This window comes from Acomys minous, assembly GCF_964271855.1.
Source record: "Acomys minous genome assembly, chromosome: 11".
Lineage (NCBI taxonomy): Eukaryota > Metazoa > Chordata > Mammalia > Rodentia > Muridae > Acomys > Acomys minous.
In genome coordinates this window covers 62,821,034-62,838,310 of record NC_140492.1, presented here as the reverse complement: position 1 = coordinate 62,838,310, position 17,277 = coordinate 62,821,034, and the positions used below count along the sequence as shown (strand labels likewise).

At 43.7% G+C, this 17,277-nt stretch overlaps 2 protein-coding genes across 4 annotated transcripts in view; one reads left to right on the top strand and one right to left on the bottom strand.

Annotated features, from left to right (window-relative positions):
* FGF12 (fibroblast growth factor 12) overlaps positions 1–17,277 on the bottom strand; it is a 551,642-nt gene that overhangs the window by 370,698 nt on the left and 163,667 nt on the right. The window contains exon 1 of one of the 3 annotated variants that reach the window (XM_084801112.1): positions 548–770. The exons of 1 other annotated variant lie outside the window; for it this stretch is intronic. In XM_084801112.1, coding sequence (XP_084657238.1) covers positions 548–638 — 91 coding nt within the window. In that variant the 5' untranslated portion in view covers positions 639–770. Of the gene's footprint in view, positions 1–209; positions 349–547; positions 771–17,277 lie in introns of those variants that run through there. One more of the 3 variants, XM_084801114.1, reaches the window with a different exon arrangement.
* Positions 701–5,626, top strand: LOC311608570 (uncharacterized protein; the record flags this gene model as incomplete). Its single annotated transcript, XM_084801115.1, has 2 exons — positions 701–1,229; positions 4,705–5,626. One exon carries the CDS (start codon positions 701–703, stop codon positions 1,181–1,183), a length of 483 nt encoding a protein of 160 aa, XP_084657241.1. The 3' UTR covers positions 1,184–1,229; positions 4,705–5,626.

Genomic DNA, 17,277 nt, shown 5'->3' with positions numbered 1-17,277 from the left:
GATTTTTCTCCATATCACAGGTTACTCAAATGATCTGATTTTCTTTCCTTGCCTCAAGGGAGCATTGGCTAAATCCCAGACTACTAGGTAGGAGCCTCCTGCTTCTTCAGCATCAAGGACAGAAATCGCTCCATCTCCAGTGAAAGGGTAACCCTTCTCTAACCATCACCAAAAGTCCACTTTCAGACAAAGCAAGAAAAATAAGATACCTGTCTGCCAGCCACCTGTTTAAAGTCCCCTCTGCGGGCCGACTGCACCAGCAACTTCTCCGAGGAGACCCTGAACAACCGTGAGTCCCAGGCTGCCCTAGCAAGTCACAAGGAGCAGCGAGGCGCGAGGAAGTGTGGGAGCCGGTCTCTCCCGCTCCCCGCGTCCCGGACCCGCGGGCTCCAGCTCGGGTGCGGGACGACAGCGCGGGTGACTTCAGGGCTACACACACTCACACACACGCGCACACGCGCACACACGCGCGCGCTCGGTAGCCGCGGGCCCTCTGGGCGCAGGGCCCCCCGCGGTGGACGGCCGGGGAGGGGGAGGTCGGGCTCACCGCTCGGGCTGTCGCTGGACCTCAGGCTCCTTCCACAGAGACACTGCAGCATATGCACTCCTTTCTTCAGAGAAAGCGCAAGAATCTTCATGGAGAGATGCGCGCGGGGTCGGCCGGCTCCCCGCCCACCTCGGCTACTCCAGTGACCCGGCGATGGCCTGCGAGGGGACCCGGGGTCCCGAGCCCATGGCACGTCCCCGAGCCGCGCAACTCCTACGCCCGGCTAGGGCTCCGCCGGGGGCGGCCCTCCGGGGGGCCCCGGGCTCGGCCACGCCTCAGCGGGCTCCGCGCGACACTTTGGGACTTTCGGGAAGGCGGCCCCACTGCAGGCGGGAGCGCGGGCGCCGTGGCGCGGAGGACGTCACCGCGGGTCGTGCCTCCTTCAAGTCCAGCAACCCGGGGCTCCGCTGCCTCGGGGTCCCCGGGGCGGGAGGCTTGGGGGCGTGGCACTCGGCGTGGGAATCCGGCGGAAGGGAGCGCCCGCAGGAAGAGCGGGACCCGGGAGGCCGCCGAGCGTCAGAAGCCACTCTGGGGACTGAGGGGGCGGGGGACAGGAAAGCCGGGTGTGGCATGGAGAGAGCTTCAGGTGTGGGCTATGAGAAAGCAAGCCTAGAAGGTCGCTGGGTGCTGCTGTGAGGGCCCCACGGACTCTTGGATTTCTTGGCTAGGGATGTGACCTTGGGTAAGTCTTTTGCTACCTTGGGCGCCTCTCCATAAATCTGGACCAGGAAGAGAGTGTGAAATCCGGGTTTGGCAGCTTCTGATAATTCTGTCCCTGGCCTTCCAGGCTCCTGGATATGTTTAGCATAGGAGCAGTGGGAAGAAGTGCCTGACTAGAACACAGAGTTGGAAAGTGATTAGCAGATGAGGCAGCAACCCTTCACTCTGGTCAGAGTATTCGGCTACTTCACTGGGCCTCTGTTCAGACTGCTCAGTTGTCCTAGGGGGATCTGCCTGGTGTTAAAGGGTTCAAGTTTCTCTAGAACACCCCACTTTGAGTCCCATCCCTCACTTCCCAGAGCTTATCGATGTCCTTTTGGAAATGGGACAAGAAAACTCAAATACTGGTGTGCATGGGACAGGATGCCCACCCCACCCCACCCCCACCGCGCGCGCATGCGTTAAATCCTTGTGCAGAGTGGAACCTTCGAGGACAGACATCTTTTGAGAGCACAGATGCTGGAGACAAAGGCTGCATTTAAATTCCTCTTTGCTGTGTTGTCTTCAACACATTAACTTCTTGGTGCTTTTCGGGGTTTTCATAGCTCATCCAAAGTGACAGAGTATCTCATGTACCCCTTGCTGTGACATAAGAACGCACTGGTTCTAAGCTCTATCATGGTATCTGCCTCCTCGAGGGTTCTGGATTATTCTCGCTTCCCAGCGAATGGTCAGTACGTATACCAGTCCTTCCCAATCCAAGTTGTAAGAATTCATCGCACAAAACCTGTTGGAAGTTTGGCCTTGACACTGAGCCAGACACCAGCTCCAACTCTTTCCGTTCACTGTCTCCAGGGCATCTAACACTACTTGACTTGTTTTTCCCAGCAAGGGATTAAGAGTAAATGGCTGTCATCATTCCATCCTCTCTATCTCCTCAGGGCTAACCTCCACCGGTCTCGGTCTCCCTGTGCTTCTCAAAAGTTGACACCAGGAAGATAAAGATTCAATTTCTCTATTAACTTCCCCGGTTCCTTTCAAAGGTGGTAGAAGAAAGTCAGGTTATTCCGAGAGTGTCACTGCTGGCTCTATGCCCTGAGCTCCTTTCAGACATCAGGGTGGATTGAAGGTTCCAAGAAGATGCTCCAGTCTCCCACCAAGTCTTGTCTTAGTGTCATTGGCCAGTGACTCCAGCTGAGCCCTGTGGGTTCAAGATCCTTGAAGATCCTGCTAAACCCACTCCTCTCTCGTCACTAAGAAGGTTCCCAAGCCCCCAAGGCAACAAACAGAGCCACTGTCTTCCTCTTTCCCATCTCTGCGGGAATTAGTGAGAAAATTGGCCCATCTGGGGATTCTACCCATCGAAATGCCCCAAGGAGGGAGAGACAATTAGCCAGAAGAAAACATCTAAAAATAGTCCTTGGTGCTGTAGCAGAGGACAGCGAGTTTTCCGGTAGCACCCTCCTGCTCTGGAACCCAAAGCCCAGAGCTCCTGCTTGGCTTTGAGAGAAGTGCTGTTGCCCTATAAAGACCAAATGAGTTGACAGGATGAGACCGACCTTGGTTCTCAATGGAACTTAGGCAGGGGGAGATGGTCCATATGTGAATTCGAAAACACCTTAATATGCTTTCACGTTTGTGCCGAGCCTCTCCAGCCACCTGGCAAGGCTCTGACAAGGATTCAGTGGGCTGAGACACATGGAAGGGTTTGAAGAGTCGACTTATTTTCACAAGGTGAGGTGCCATTGTCAGCTTTTCTAGATTCTAGGTCTAGTGTGGTGGCTCTATTATTGATAACAGGAAGTGCTGAAGTGTGGATCTTTTGATTCCTTATTAAGCTCATAACTCGCCCCCCCCCCCCCGCCCCATTCCCCAGAAGACAAGCAAGGAAAGTCAACTCCATCACAGTTAATAGTCATATGATCTGCTGTCTTGTTTACAACCACCACACCCATGATTCTTAGGGGCAGATGTACTCATCTCCAACAAAGAAGAAACTAATGGGTTGCATTCACACACTGTCTTGGTACCAAACCAGCAGAAGTCTGTTTAAATCAGGAGGCACAGTATATTTTAACATGATTTTTCTTTTACTTTAGATTATAGATGTTTCATTAGAGCAGGCCCCCAGGGGAGCCGGTTACTAGAATTTTATTATTTGGGCTGTTTTTAAAGTGTTTTCTCACATCTGTCAGGGTTTTCTTGAAGCACCTCCACACGTGATTGGCATCACAGTTCAGCTTCCCAAAAGTATCACGTGTGTGACTTCAGGATAATTTTCTTGACGTGTGTGTGTGTGTGTGTGTGTGTGTGTGTGTGTTTTTATATATAAAAAGAAAAATACTTTTGAGTTTTCTTTCTGTGCATCTCTAAGTCAAACTCTTTTGTGGCAATGATAATTTATTTTAAATGTAATATACATACTTATATATTTTTCTCTCTCTGATTAGGGCTTTTACAGTTTTTCTATGCTTCCCATTTCATAATTCTAGTGATACCTTGGACTAATGCTAACGCGTAGCCTAGCAATATGGTTTCACCATAAAATAACTTAGCATTGTTTTGGGGAAACAAGATCTTGCTCTAAAGACCAGGATGACTTCGAACTTGTGATCCTCCTGCCTCAGCATCTCTAGGACTAGTATTGGAAGTGTGCACAGCCTGTTCTAGTACTATTTAGTAGGGAATAAGTAGACTAGTGAACTTGTTTAATATGTAAATAAGTAAACTTGTTTAAATTTTAAGTACCTGATTTTTACTTTTTATAATTGTTACTTAATTACACTTTATATGAATTAATAATTGTATGAGGGAGCAATGCCATTTTTAAATGATGGAAAATATAAGGCATTTTGGTTCATATTAAACACAGGAATCTGCTAACCCTTGGCATCAGCTGTGCAATTAGTGCATTTGTCTTCTTCGAACCCTACATCAGGTCTCCACATTTTTACTGAGTATATAAGTGACTATTAAGTAGATAGCAACTTTCTCCCTTCCAACAAATCAAGCAAGCAAAAGATCGAAATCAGTATGGCACCCCACAGTGTGTTTATTTTGTCATCTGTAGAGCTGCAAACCATGCCTTAGAAGTCACTTCAAACAAGAACATGATAGGCAATTACGCCAGTTTATTCAGACGTGATGAAAACGGTGCCAGAGGCTAGCTTACTTTATCAGTAGCATGTGAACCAAATTAACTATTTTCCGAAAAGTAAATATGGGTTTACCTTCTTCCTTTTGCTCTCTATTTATTGCCTCCCTGTTTGCCTTTCCTTATTAAATCCTTGAGGTTTGGAGTGAATTTCAACTTATGGAAAAGTTAAGAGTGCAGGGTTTGTGTACAATTCATCCAGCATCTGCAGACATTCACCACTTATTTAAGCACTTTGCAAACATTAAGCCCAGAACATTTACATGGAACCCTCATGATTCTGTCATCTCTCAACTTGATCAACTTTGACCTTCCTCTTACTGTCCCCTTTTTTCTGTTTCAGGACTCAGCTGGGACATGTGGCTCAGTCCCAAGTGGCTCCCGTCTCCTTCAAACTTGTGAGAGATCCTCAGCCTTTTCTTGTCTCTCAAACCCTTGACAGTCCGTAGACTGGGGTCGAATACGTTGGGAGATGCCTCTGCAGTTTCTCATTGTTAGTCTACAGTTACTCAGCTTGGAAAGACTGCCACAGAGTGACAGTGACAATACCACCTCAATCAAGCATCTCTGTTAGAGGGAGTCATGCTGTCAGTCAGTGATATTAACCTTGCCTGGGCAATTCAAGCCGTGTCTGCTAGTTTTCTATTATAAAGGTCTATTTTGAAATTTATCGCTAGCAATTATGCTACATGAATGTCCTGTTGTTACTCCCTCACCTGCTGATGTCAGCATTTGTGGGCACATCCTGTTTGTGACAGTTGTTACGGTACTGTCTTCCTAACGGTGAGCTCAAATATCTTTTATTTCTTCTATAAACTGGCAATTATTTTGAAAACTAACCCTTCTCCCCACTTACTTTGTTATTTGGTTATTTATATACACGTGACCTCATGACAGGCTTTTCTGAGGTTGTGGTTCCCTGTCATTGTCCTGTGGCTGAGGCCGTTTTAGTTTTCACATTGGGAGATACTTTGATTGGTCTTGTGGCCTTTGGGACCACACTTCCTTACATTTCTGTCATCATATGATGCTCCAGATATACCTTTTGTCATTATCTTCTGTTTGTCCTGCCCTAGCCCTAGAATCAACTAATTTTCCAATGAGTCCTACTTCTTCATACTGGATATGGTACCTATGAGTCCGGATGTGAATACTGAGGTGTTTTTTGCTGGGGCATTAACTGCTGCTAGTTTCAATAGAGAGTTAGAAATCAGTGTTTGCTTATGTGAAAGCCAAATAACACATACATCACGTATTTTCATATTTTTGTCTGTCAAATAGAGATAATCATAGGTAGATACATCCAAGGTATGTCGCACAGATTGAGATGAAGATGGCCAACACCCAGTTCTCTGTCTAATAGCACAAGTTTCCCAGTAGTCTTTGTTCTTGCCTTGTTTGTAACTTATCTGTCTTCCATTGTTTTCTTTCTCCTATTTATTCGATCTTAGTACACACTAAAATAGCGACAGAATTGCTAGCCAATACTCTGATGAGAAACAAACTTGCTCCTGGGGTCTCATTGTGTACAAGAGTTTTGGCCACTGGCTTTGCAGAACTATATTAAAATGTCACTTCCCAAAGTGTCTTGGGATAACTGTATTTGTTCCTCCTCTTCAGTGTGGGCAATATTCACTTGTAACTTAGTTAGGTTTATTGATGATTTACATTCCAGGCTTGATGGTCCAAATTATGTTATTAAAACTAATTAGTTTCATTTATGGAGTACTAGAGTACATAAAACAGTGTTTGGCTGCTAAGTTAAAGCTTTATGAAAATGTATCTCCTCTGGGAAGTACCCCCACCTTCTTTCTTTTTCCTGATCGGTGTCACCCACCCTCCACTTTTCCCCACCTCTTTCCTGAATGCTCCCTATGCATACAATGCTGCTGTCTAGCTCTTCTTGTCTTTCTTTTTCATTTACACGCATGAAAATATTACTGGCTTTTGTGGTAGCAGACACTGATAAGAGGCAGGCTGAAGATTTGTGGAAGGTGTGGTAAGTCTGGAATACATCCATGCATATTGGTTAAACACAGGTTAAAAATCATGAGCGGCAGTCCTAGAAACCTACAAGAAGAACATCATGATGGGCAGATCTGGACCCAAGGGGGTCTGCTCAAACTACTGCTCCAACCAAGGACAATACACGCAGAAAATATTGAACCCATACTCAGATCTGGCCAATGGACAGGACATTCTCCACAGTTGTGTGGAGAGCGGGGACTGACTCTGACATGAACTCCAGCGCCCCATATTTGACCACTTCCTCTTGGTGGCGAGGCCTGGTGGCATTCAGAGAAAGAACAGGCAGGCTACCAAGATGAGACTTGATAGGCTGTGACCATATGGTGGGGGAGGAAGTCCCCTTCTGTCACAAACCTAGGGGAGGGGAATAGGGTGTAAAAGGGAGGGAGGGAGGAATGGGAGGAGACAAACAAGGGAATAACAATTGAGATGCAATCTGAATAAATTAGTGAAAAAAAAATCATGAGCGGCTCTCCAAGCAACAGGAAAGAGCTTCCTGTGTGGAATCTCAAAGCCCCTTCTCTACTGTCTATTCCTCGCTCTCCTCTTTCTTTCCTCCCACAAGTGTACAATCAGCTCAGTGAGGGATCTACATGTACTGTCTCTATCTGAGCAATTGCTGTGCTTGCCTTAACTTGTTGAATGCTGCCTTTTGCCAACACAATCCCACCTAAGATTTCTTTTTTTGTTAAATCACCATAAACTAGGCCATTCCAGATATAAGTGACATATTTTATCCTAAAGACACTAAAAGTTATTGGCCTCCAACCAGTTTCTTTCATTAAACTGTTTTCCCTTTGGAAACAATTTTCACCTTGATTTTCTTTTTGCTTTTCTATTAGGATCAGTGTTCACTCCAACCATCCTGCATGCATCACTGTTTTTTCTTTCTTTCTTTCTTTCTTTCTTTCTTTATTTATTTATTTATTTATTTATGTTTTTTGAGACAGGATTTCTCCATGTAGTCTTGGCTGTCCTGGACTCACTTTGTAAACCAGGCTGGCCTCGAACTCACAGTGATCTGCCTGCCTCTGCCTCCCGAGTGCTGCATCATTGTTTTCTAAAGCTTCACCCTGGAATCTTTTACTCTCATGATTTCTGGGCATTTTCTTTGACTCTGATGATTTTGTTTTGTCGGCACAGAAGCATAATCCCTTTAATAGACTCCTTTAGGCAGTTTCATGATCAGGTTGGTACATGTTTGCATGAGTTAATTCTACTGGCCTAAACTACTTCTGCCTTGCTTTTTAGAGTGAATGCATATATGGGCTTTAAAACTGCCCCTACATCAAGTATGCCCCAGAATCCTCCCCTATGTCTAGGTTACATGCCCCTCTTTGAAGAATCACCCCTCCCCCATACTCCTCAGTACACAACTGTCTCTCAATAACCTCTGATATGTCTTATTGACTGTAGGAGTATCTCATCACCAAGGAGCTAAAGTACTAGTTGCATGTCGATGTAAGTAACCCTTCAATCCTGATGTACAGTTACAACTCTGATAGATGAATAAAAAGAGAAACACCTGGTTCTGAAGAACCCAAAGAGAGGCGAGGGTGCTGGTTTGGCTTGAGAGCCTGGGGAAAGCTGAGACCCATCACAGCTAACATCACATGCTTCGCTGGGTATAATTTTAGAAACCTTTCCTTACCTCAAATGAACATACATGCATGAATGCATGGATAACCCCATGCACATACGACATTATTTCTTTCTCAAAAAAAATCTGAGGTTGCCTCTTCGACCAACAGTCTCCTTCTGCACACAGGGAGCTTCTCAGAGCACACTGAAGAGTCAATAAAGACTTTCTGAAGAAAAATTAAGTCTCACCTCGAGCTGCAGGACAGCTATGCAGTTGGCTTTCTTTCAAGGTTGACTTAAGCATATGCCTCATAGGACGATAAGGTCATGTGTGTGTGTGTGTGTGTGTGTGTGTGTGTGTGTGTGTACATCCATATGCATATATATGCAGAGTAATTGAGGAAGATAATCAATGGTGCCCTCTGGATCCTATACACCCCTAACATACACGTGTACACCCACAGTGATACACAGAAGACACACACTCCCACAAGTACACATACAAATGTAAAAATACATCCTTCACCAAATTTGTGACAAGCTTACATTCCTGTTATACACAAAAGCAACATATGTCATGTCTTCTTTCCTGGAAATCAATGGCATGACACACCTACCAGATGGCTCTAAGTGTAATGATCAAAATAAGGGAAGTGTTCAAAGGAGCAGAGAAAAGCTCACGCCTGGCAAAGAGCAGTTCCTCTTAAGCCCTTAAATTGACTCATCCAACACCAACAGTCAGGGATGGTGAAATGTCTACATTATGGATCTGAAAGGTCAATACTTCCAGACACTGTAGCTGCTTCCTTATGGCTTAACAGATTAATTATCATAGAAAGAAAATTTGGAGAGCTAGAAAGATCCGGTTTCTCTAGTGTTATGCGCATTTGTTAGTGCAAAATCAGGTATCTCAGAGATGACTAGGATAATGTGTCTAGGGGCAGCATGAAGAAGCCATCTTCATCTTTGGTCTGTGTAAACAGTTTATTTGGATGTGTACACTATTTTCATTTGAACCATTTCTGTTTCTTGATAGAGCCATGCTTTCAAACTGGACCTGGGATGACTCCTCAACTCTGACACTTAAACACCAGGCTTCAGTCTTGTCCTGTTTCGCTTCCTGCTGTCAACGCAGTGGGTATCAATGAAAACTTAACAGAATTGCTAACAGTGTCAGTCAGGACAGAATGTCTCACGATAATGCCTGTCGGGATGGTAGACGCTCAATACACACCAGTGGGATTTGAGAGTATGTGGTAAAATGTCCTAACTTCCCTGAGCTTTGATACACTCATTTACTAAATGAAGCTAGGAGCTTAGAATGAAGGTTGTTATGGAGGGGCAGAGATTGTAATCTATGCCTAATGGTTCACTAGGGTAATCAATCGCAGGAGGCAGGGGCAGGAGGATCACCATGAGTTTCATCTCAATGTGATCAACAAAGTAAGTTCTCAGGCAGTGTAGATAACAGAGTGACACCCTGCCTCAAAACAAAAGGAGAGGCAGAGTGAAGTCTCCTCTCTCTGTTTTCCTAAGATCTGCCTAACAATGATTAGTCTATTTTTAAAACAGATTTTTTAAAAGTCAGAACTTGATGTGACCTGGGCATTCTCATGCTTCAACTTTTAATGGATTTCCCCCATTTTTCCACACCAGGCCTGGCTCTACCACTCACACCCACAGCTGGGGACCAGAAGCCCTTTCTGCCTGGGGAGGTGACCTGAGCCCATAATGGCTGATTTGAAGAATGTGCTTTGGTTTCTTAGCTTTCAACTAAGCCTTTTCACCTAGCCAATCAACAGTAGGCCTGCTTCCTGGCTTAGCTTGTACTAAGATAACTTTGTTGCCATTTCATTAATCTTAATAGCCTTCATTTTATTAATCTTATTTTATTAATTTTAATAGTCTTAATGTTTTATCAATCTTAATAGTCTTAATATTAATAATATGATAATATTAATACTAATCAAAGCCACAGTATAGAAAGTGAGTAAACAGCCTGTTGGTGGTTGTTCTTGACTGAATGCTTCTGAGCTCTCCTATTCAGAACACATGCTCTGGGTTGGACCTCAGGCCTTGGCATGATAAGCCTTTGCCAGTCAGGACACTTTTCCAGCCCTCAGTTTTCATTTATATAAAATGTGAGCAAATGTACACCGCAGTGTGTTCAGCTGGGCTACTGTATGTAAAACGTCAAGCATGATGCCTAGAGAATGGTTAAGAAACTTGGCGGCTGTTCTCATCATTAATTCTGTACATGCATGTCCGTACCATCAAGTTAACAGGAAGGAAATATCCCATTGAGAAACAGCACCATCGGGTTGGTAGAGCGTTTGTCTGGTTTGGAAAGTCCTAGATTTAGTTCCCAAGTACTGGAGGAAAAAAAAAGTCAAACAACATTCAGACATTAACTCTTGAGGTAATACCACCAAACACATCAAACAATACCTGCCTTCACAACCCACTGTCTCATCCTTAGTCTCTCATGAGACCAGGAAATGTTGATAAACATGTAATTGCTACTCAAAGATTCTGAACCCAAATATAGAGGTTTTCAGAAAACCACACACTAGGAAATTGGGTGGACTTTCTCAGTCCCTAAGGAGACATTTAAGGATTGGACCTTCTAGGAACCAGACTCAAGAATGTCACTGAGGTGGCTACGAAATGCTTGAAAAAAATGTACCAGTGTGTAGTTTAATTATAGGTGCCTGTCTCCACTACCCACCTTCCAAGCCCTGTCTTTAAGCTTTAAAATGAGATCTGCTTCTTTCCCTGAAAACCAATATCAATTATTATGCATGTGGAGAAAGTGAAAATCCCATACACGGTTGCAGACGACCTAACAGAGGAACACTAGCACGCGCCCAGTGGGCTACTTGTTTCCAAAGCCAGTGTTCACAGACTTAGAGTGAACACGTGCCGCACACAAAGTCAGTACTAGCACTTCTCAGCTAAATGCCCTTCACGTCATCAAGATGACACTGTCTCGGTCTTGCCTTCAGCTGTCGGTAGTAAAAGAACATGAACCAAAACTGAATTGAATGATGGCTCCTTTTTTTTTTTTTTTTTTTTTTTTTGGCCTGGTCCTTTTTCCTTTCAAGAATCTAGTTCTTCGTTTTCAAAGAGAAGTCATTTGGGGACACCAGAGTCTGCCTGTATTTATGTGGTATGACTCTCAGCAAGCTGCAAATGCAGGCTGAAACTGCTTTCTCTCACCCTACTTCTCCCACACACCTTCTCCAGGAAAGAAATGATACATGCAAATATCTACTTTCAAAAGCATGAACATCTGACATCATTATCATCCTCAAAGCAAAGTAACTCAGTCTCCGTAACTGTTTGGAGAAAGAATTTTATGCTCAGAAATAAATATATATATATATATATATATATATATATATATATATATATATATATATATATATATAATTTCATTGGCTTTTCTAAAAACCTATACATACAAGTAACACTAAATGGAATGAGTGGTCATGTTTATTGATTTAAGTGTGTGTGTGTGTGTGTGTGTGTGTGTGTGTGTGTGTGTGTGTGTGTGTCCATGAATTTGAGAGCAAACAATAGGATTACATGGGAGGAATTGGAGGAGAGAGAGCAAGGGGAGAAAATAATAATTATATTTTACTTTAAAATAAAAATTATTTTGTAAAGTCTATAATAACTTTTCAGAGCAGTGGTTCTCAGCATTCCTAAGGCTGAGGCCCTTTAATACGGTCCCTCATGTTGTGGTGACACACCAGCCATGAGATTATTTTTGTTGCTACTTCATAGCTGTAATTTTGCTCTCATTATGAATCATAATGATCTGATATGCAATACAGGCGATGTGTGATCCTGTGAACGGGTTGTCTGACCCCCAAAGGGGTTGTGATCCACAGGTTAAGAACTACTGCTTTAGGGACTGAGGTCAAATTTCTAACATTTAAAACTTGGCTTTCAAAGCACAGCACCATGTATATATGCCCCGATCTCTGGCTATAACTTGAGTAGCATGCTTTTGCTACTAAATATTTCAACTCCATGGGGCCTTACTTCAGCTGGCTGGGAAAATATTGCTTTTTAACTTGGATTGTTATTTGTAAACAGTAATATGATTAGTGCATTAAAGTTAGAAAGTCTCCATATTTAGAACTGCACCCATAAACAGGCGCATTAATATTTCTGCAGTAAGAATGCTTACATGATCTGGTAAGTGAGATGAAGCAGACCTGTCAGTGTGTGTCCAGGTGAGTTTGTCGTACATCTAAGCGGTGGAGATGACTGCCGTGGCTTCTTGACTGTAACTCTCTGCTTACCTTATCTGGACTTGGAACTTTGGACTTTGGGGCATTTGTTTAAGTTCTTTCCCAGCCAAGAATATGACTAAGGACCCTCTACATCAATTCCCAGGTGACTAAATTGTGTCATGGGCCAGCTCAAATGTCAGCTTTTTATTTGTTCAAAGTTTTGTGTCAAAAACATGGTATCTTTCCTCTGTCGCCTTCTCTCTCTCTCTCTCTCTCTCTCTCTCTCTCTCTCTCTCTCTCTCTCTCTCTTCTCTCTCTCTCTCTTTCTCTCTGGAAGACATCTGTTGTGTCCACTTAGCCTTCACACCTGTGGCTCCTGGGCTTGCGTTTTTCTCAACAGAATCAATGCGTGGGATGCTGCAAGCCAGCTCCAGGAGAGTGGAGGCTGCTTAATGGCCATAGAACTTGTCCACAGGTTCAGTATTCTGTCGGCACTGTCTAAACACAGACAGGCTTGGGGTTTTTCAAGACTACAATTTTTTTTTTTAATCTATCTTTGCTGCTCAAGTACTGTCTAAGGATTCCAAGGAGGAATTCAGCAACATCCTTTACTAGACTTCCTTCCATCTCAACACTGGGCAGTCTGGGGCGGGGAGGGGGGGTCACGGGGGGCGGAGGGAGAAAGAAACCAGTTTCTGGTTAGCGTCATTCTCAAAAGCCGTGAGTTCAAACATAACCTTCTCGTACTACACAACTGTTCTTCTAATTCTTCGATCGCGCTCTGTGTCATTTCCAGAAGCATGAGTTAAGTTATTTCCGAATTGTAATTAGAATTGTACACTCCTAGCTCATCATCATCCTGGCAGTGCTGCAGAGCATGTGAAAATAGAACTCATGTATCAAGCAACTCATCCACTGAGTGCCCAAAGCACATGTACAAGCCTTCCAGAAGACTTAGAAAAAGAACAAAAGACATACATCCAATCCGTCCCCACAAATGAAACTGTGCACAGGCCTTCGTGTATCTTGCCTCTAGAACTATGTTAATTCCTTGCATGATTCTTTTTTTCTTTACTACACATTACTCTACACAGTTAATGCCACCACGCTTGACAGGTTAAACAGGAGCTGATAGACTGAAGTCTACAGACCCAAGTCCCCCACTGCCTAGAGTTAGTTTCCTGGGGACAACCCCATGGCCCTCATTTGCCTGCACCTGTGACAGTTTTGGACTGCAGATTCTTTCATTGAATAACATAAACTCTTCAGTCTATATAAAGCCTGAGATGCTCAAGATCTGACCTTCCACAAGGCCATATACTGATTACTGACCTAGAGGCAGAAACCAAAGACAATAGATCAAGACAGAAAAGAAGCAGAAGAAACGAACTAAGAAGAACCAATGAAAAAACTATCATAACCTCAAAAGTCACAATAATGGTGCCATTTGGCAGGGGACAAATACTAGCAAGCACCTTAGCCAGACATTAATAGGGACTATGGATCTCCGTAGTACACTGTAACTATTAACACTGATCCTGAGAAATCCATTGAAGGTAAAAAGCCTCACAGTCTTGTAAAGCCGAGTTCATGCTGCATTATAGAAGGTTGGTAAGAAGGGTTTTGCTTTTGTTGCTTTTAAATCTTTATGAGATGCTTTATGCTGAAAGCACTAGGTTTTATATCTAGAGATTTTACTAATATACATTGCAATTTTTCTTGAAAACTGTATTATAAATTTAAATTAAAGTACCCCAGGCCTAGGAGGGGGGGCACTGGGTCAAGCACTTGCTGCACAAGCATCAGATCTGAATTCACATCCCTAGAGCCTAGGTAACAGCTGAGTACAGTATGTTCCTATAACCCTGAGACAGGGAAGCCAGAGAGTGACAAATGACAGTACCTAGGGGCTCACTGGCCAACCAAGTTATCTGAAATGACAAGTTACAGACCCACTAAGAGACACTGTCCCCCCAAAATAAGTTAGCATGACATGCCTGATGTCCACATGCATAAGCAGAGCCCACAGCCTACACACGTGTGTACATATGGATGTCATGCGCGCATGCACACACACATGATAATGACAATACTAAATGTAAAAAGTTCTCTAAAAATATTATTAAAAAAACACATGAAGCTTTATAGTACAGGACTTTAGAGCACTGGTTATAGACCCAAATTTACAGCACTCACACTTCTGGAATCATTTGCTAATGTGTGCCTCCGGCACGGAACCAGGAAGCCATTAATAGGCCACTAATCCCTTTCAGTTGAGGAATCAGTTTGTCTAGATAAGAATGAAACATCTGTTTCAACATGGTGACTGCAGCTACCTCATCCAAACTTTGATTTGGGGGGGGGGGGTTGTTGATACAGGATTTCTCTGTGTAGTCCTGGCTGTCCTACATTCACTTTGTAGACCAGACTGGTCTCTAACACACAGAGATCCAACTGCCTCTGTATCCTGAGTACTGGGATTAAAGGCATGCGCCACCTTGCCCTACTAACTTCCATGTTTTTATTTCTGAAGAGGATTAGGGGGAAAGACACAGACATATAAGGAAATCATATAGGAAGGCTTGAAACTCTGTGAACAGAACAGTCTCATTGGTAAACTGAGCCATGCCCAAGAGGGCCTTACCCTGCTTCCCAACCTGATGGGAGCCCCGTGGTGATTAGGATGTTGTCGATAAGCAGCAGTCTCCAGTGTTGAATTATACAGGATGCCTGTGCCAAATACAGTTGCCCACGAAATCAAGTCACAGGGAATCCTCCAGGCTGTGAGTACTAGCCTAGCCTAGCCTAGCCCTTGCTCTCAGGTCTTCACACCTGACCTTGTACAAGTTCAATTACTAGGACAAGTGTAGCGCATTGGCTTCCACGGCACTGGCTTCCACGAGGTGCTTCTTTTGTGTGCCTGTGAAAATGGACAGTGAGCATAGTAAAGAACAGCCTTTAACTGTGATGTCTGTAGTAGAGAGTTCTAACTTCTGAGGTGGGGAGGGACTTTCCTCCATAGCTGTTGACCTTTCTTAATCTCATAGAAAACCCTTCACAGGCAGCGGCTGATCTGGGCATTCTGTCTCAACAGTGTCATTGCTTCCAGCTGGCTTTTGTCCAGAGTTAAGCAAGCAGGAGATGTGCGGTGGGGAGATGAGAATTGTAGAAACTGGGGGAGATAAATCCCAGGGGAAAAGGGGCTGGCCACAAAGCATCCAGAAGGTTCTTTCATTGACAGTATCACCACTCGTGTGAGAATCCACTAACAAACTGAGGGCCAATGGCTGCTACTCTCAAGAGGTGACTCTCAGCACTATGTAAAATCTTCTACTTAAAAATCTCTCCACACTTGGGACTTCCTGTCTCTGCTCAAACTGACCTTCTTGTCAGCTTCGGGTATTTCAAGCTTTGGGTAAAGGAGCTGGAAACACATGGCTATACTTTCTGAGACAAATTAGGTTTGGAAGTTTTGAAAAGAAAAATTACATAGTTTGCCTGATTAAAGGCGTCGCGATCAGTCTCTGTGTTCTGAATGCACTCCACCCAAACAAACTAGAGAGGGAATTATTACATCCCTAACTCTGAGCTTGATTCAAATGTCTGGCTATAATATTGCCTTAGGAAAGACCTACTAAATGAGGTCAATACTCTAGGGGTAAAGATTTTGACACCCCAGTCTCACTGATTAGGGTTCAAACTTCTTGCCTTTTATCATCTGCGTTACTCTGGATGACCTAGGTGTTTTCTCCGAGTTTCAGCTGCTCTGGTTAACTGCTGGTAAGAATGACTGTTTATACGTATATTAAGGGCCTGACATTGTACATGTAGTATCTAACACATGGTAAGAAAGGAATAGCAAACTAAGTAAATCAAACCTATCATTTGGTTACTTATCATTTATGCTTAAGGACCCCCATCTGCCACACAGGGTACAAATGGCACTATCTGCCCTGTCCCTTTATAAGAAGTAGCACCTTTAGAAAGTGGACCTACCCAGATGTCCACTCAACCCGCACAATATTCGTTAAAGGTTCCAAACTCTCATTGTACTGATTTCATGTTTCAATTTGCTGGCCACTTTAGTTTCCAGATACCGCACTGGAATTCTTCTGAGGAACACATGCTGGCTATTTCCAATGACAGTAGGACAGGGATAGACTCTCCCAGTGCGCATGCTCCTGTGCCCTCTGACTTTTCTGCCTGCTCCTTAAAGTGCTCACAGTGTCTGCATCTTCCTGAGGAGCCTGGTGACCGGAGAAAATCTCTAGTCACACTGCACTGAGCTTTTTTTTAGAATATCTCTGCCCCTCCAGTAAACCCCAGTCTCTCCCTCAGTTACATCTACTTATTCAAGGGGAAGTGGTCTGTAGTTGTTTTTGTACTTTGTAACTGGAAAAAAATATTTACAAAGAATATTAGAGTCAATTAGCTTTGATAGTCACGCAAATTTAGATTACACTGTGGTAATGTTGGCCACATAGGAATGACTAAATTCTGAACAGCTTTTCTGAACGTGAAAGTGGACCTAAAAGTAATAGCAAGTATTATACATCCAGTGAGTTCCTCAAAATACTTGATCTGTGTCCAAGTATGAAAGTTTAACCTATGAAGCCACTATTCTCCCCCCATAGCACTGGCCCTGGTTACCTCCTGGTCACAAGGTTAAAAGTGAGCATTTCTCCTCTCAAACCTCTCTCACATTTTCTTGACCTTAAGAAAAGAGATTATCCATATTATTTTGAAAACGCTTCCTAAGGTGTGTGGTGTCTTCAGCAATAGAGTCTTATCAATTAGTTCTGTAGGGCAACAGGGAAGAATAGCTAGGACCTATGCTGTTGGGGGGGGCATCAGGGAGATTAGAGATGTAGGCATTACAGTAATCAGAATGCACGTTATACATCGATGAGATTGTCAAAGAGCAAATATAAACAAAAATATAAATGAGAGAAAATGCTTTTGAGTTACTAGTTTTTAAGTGCACTGAATGGCTCTCTTTTTAGTAAGTGGATGACTAGAAGTGTAACTAAAGATGTAAGGCATCTTTCAGTGAGCACATGATT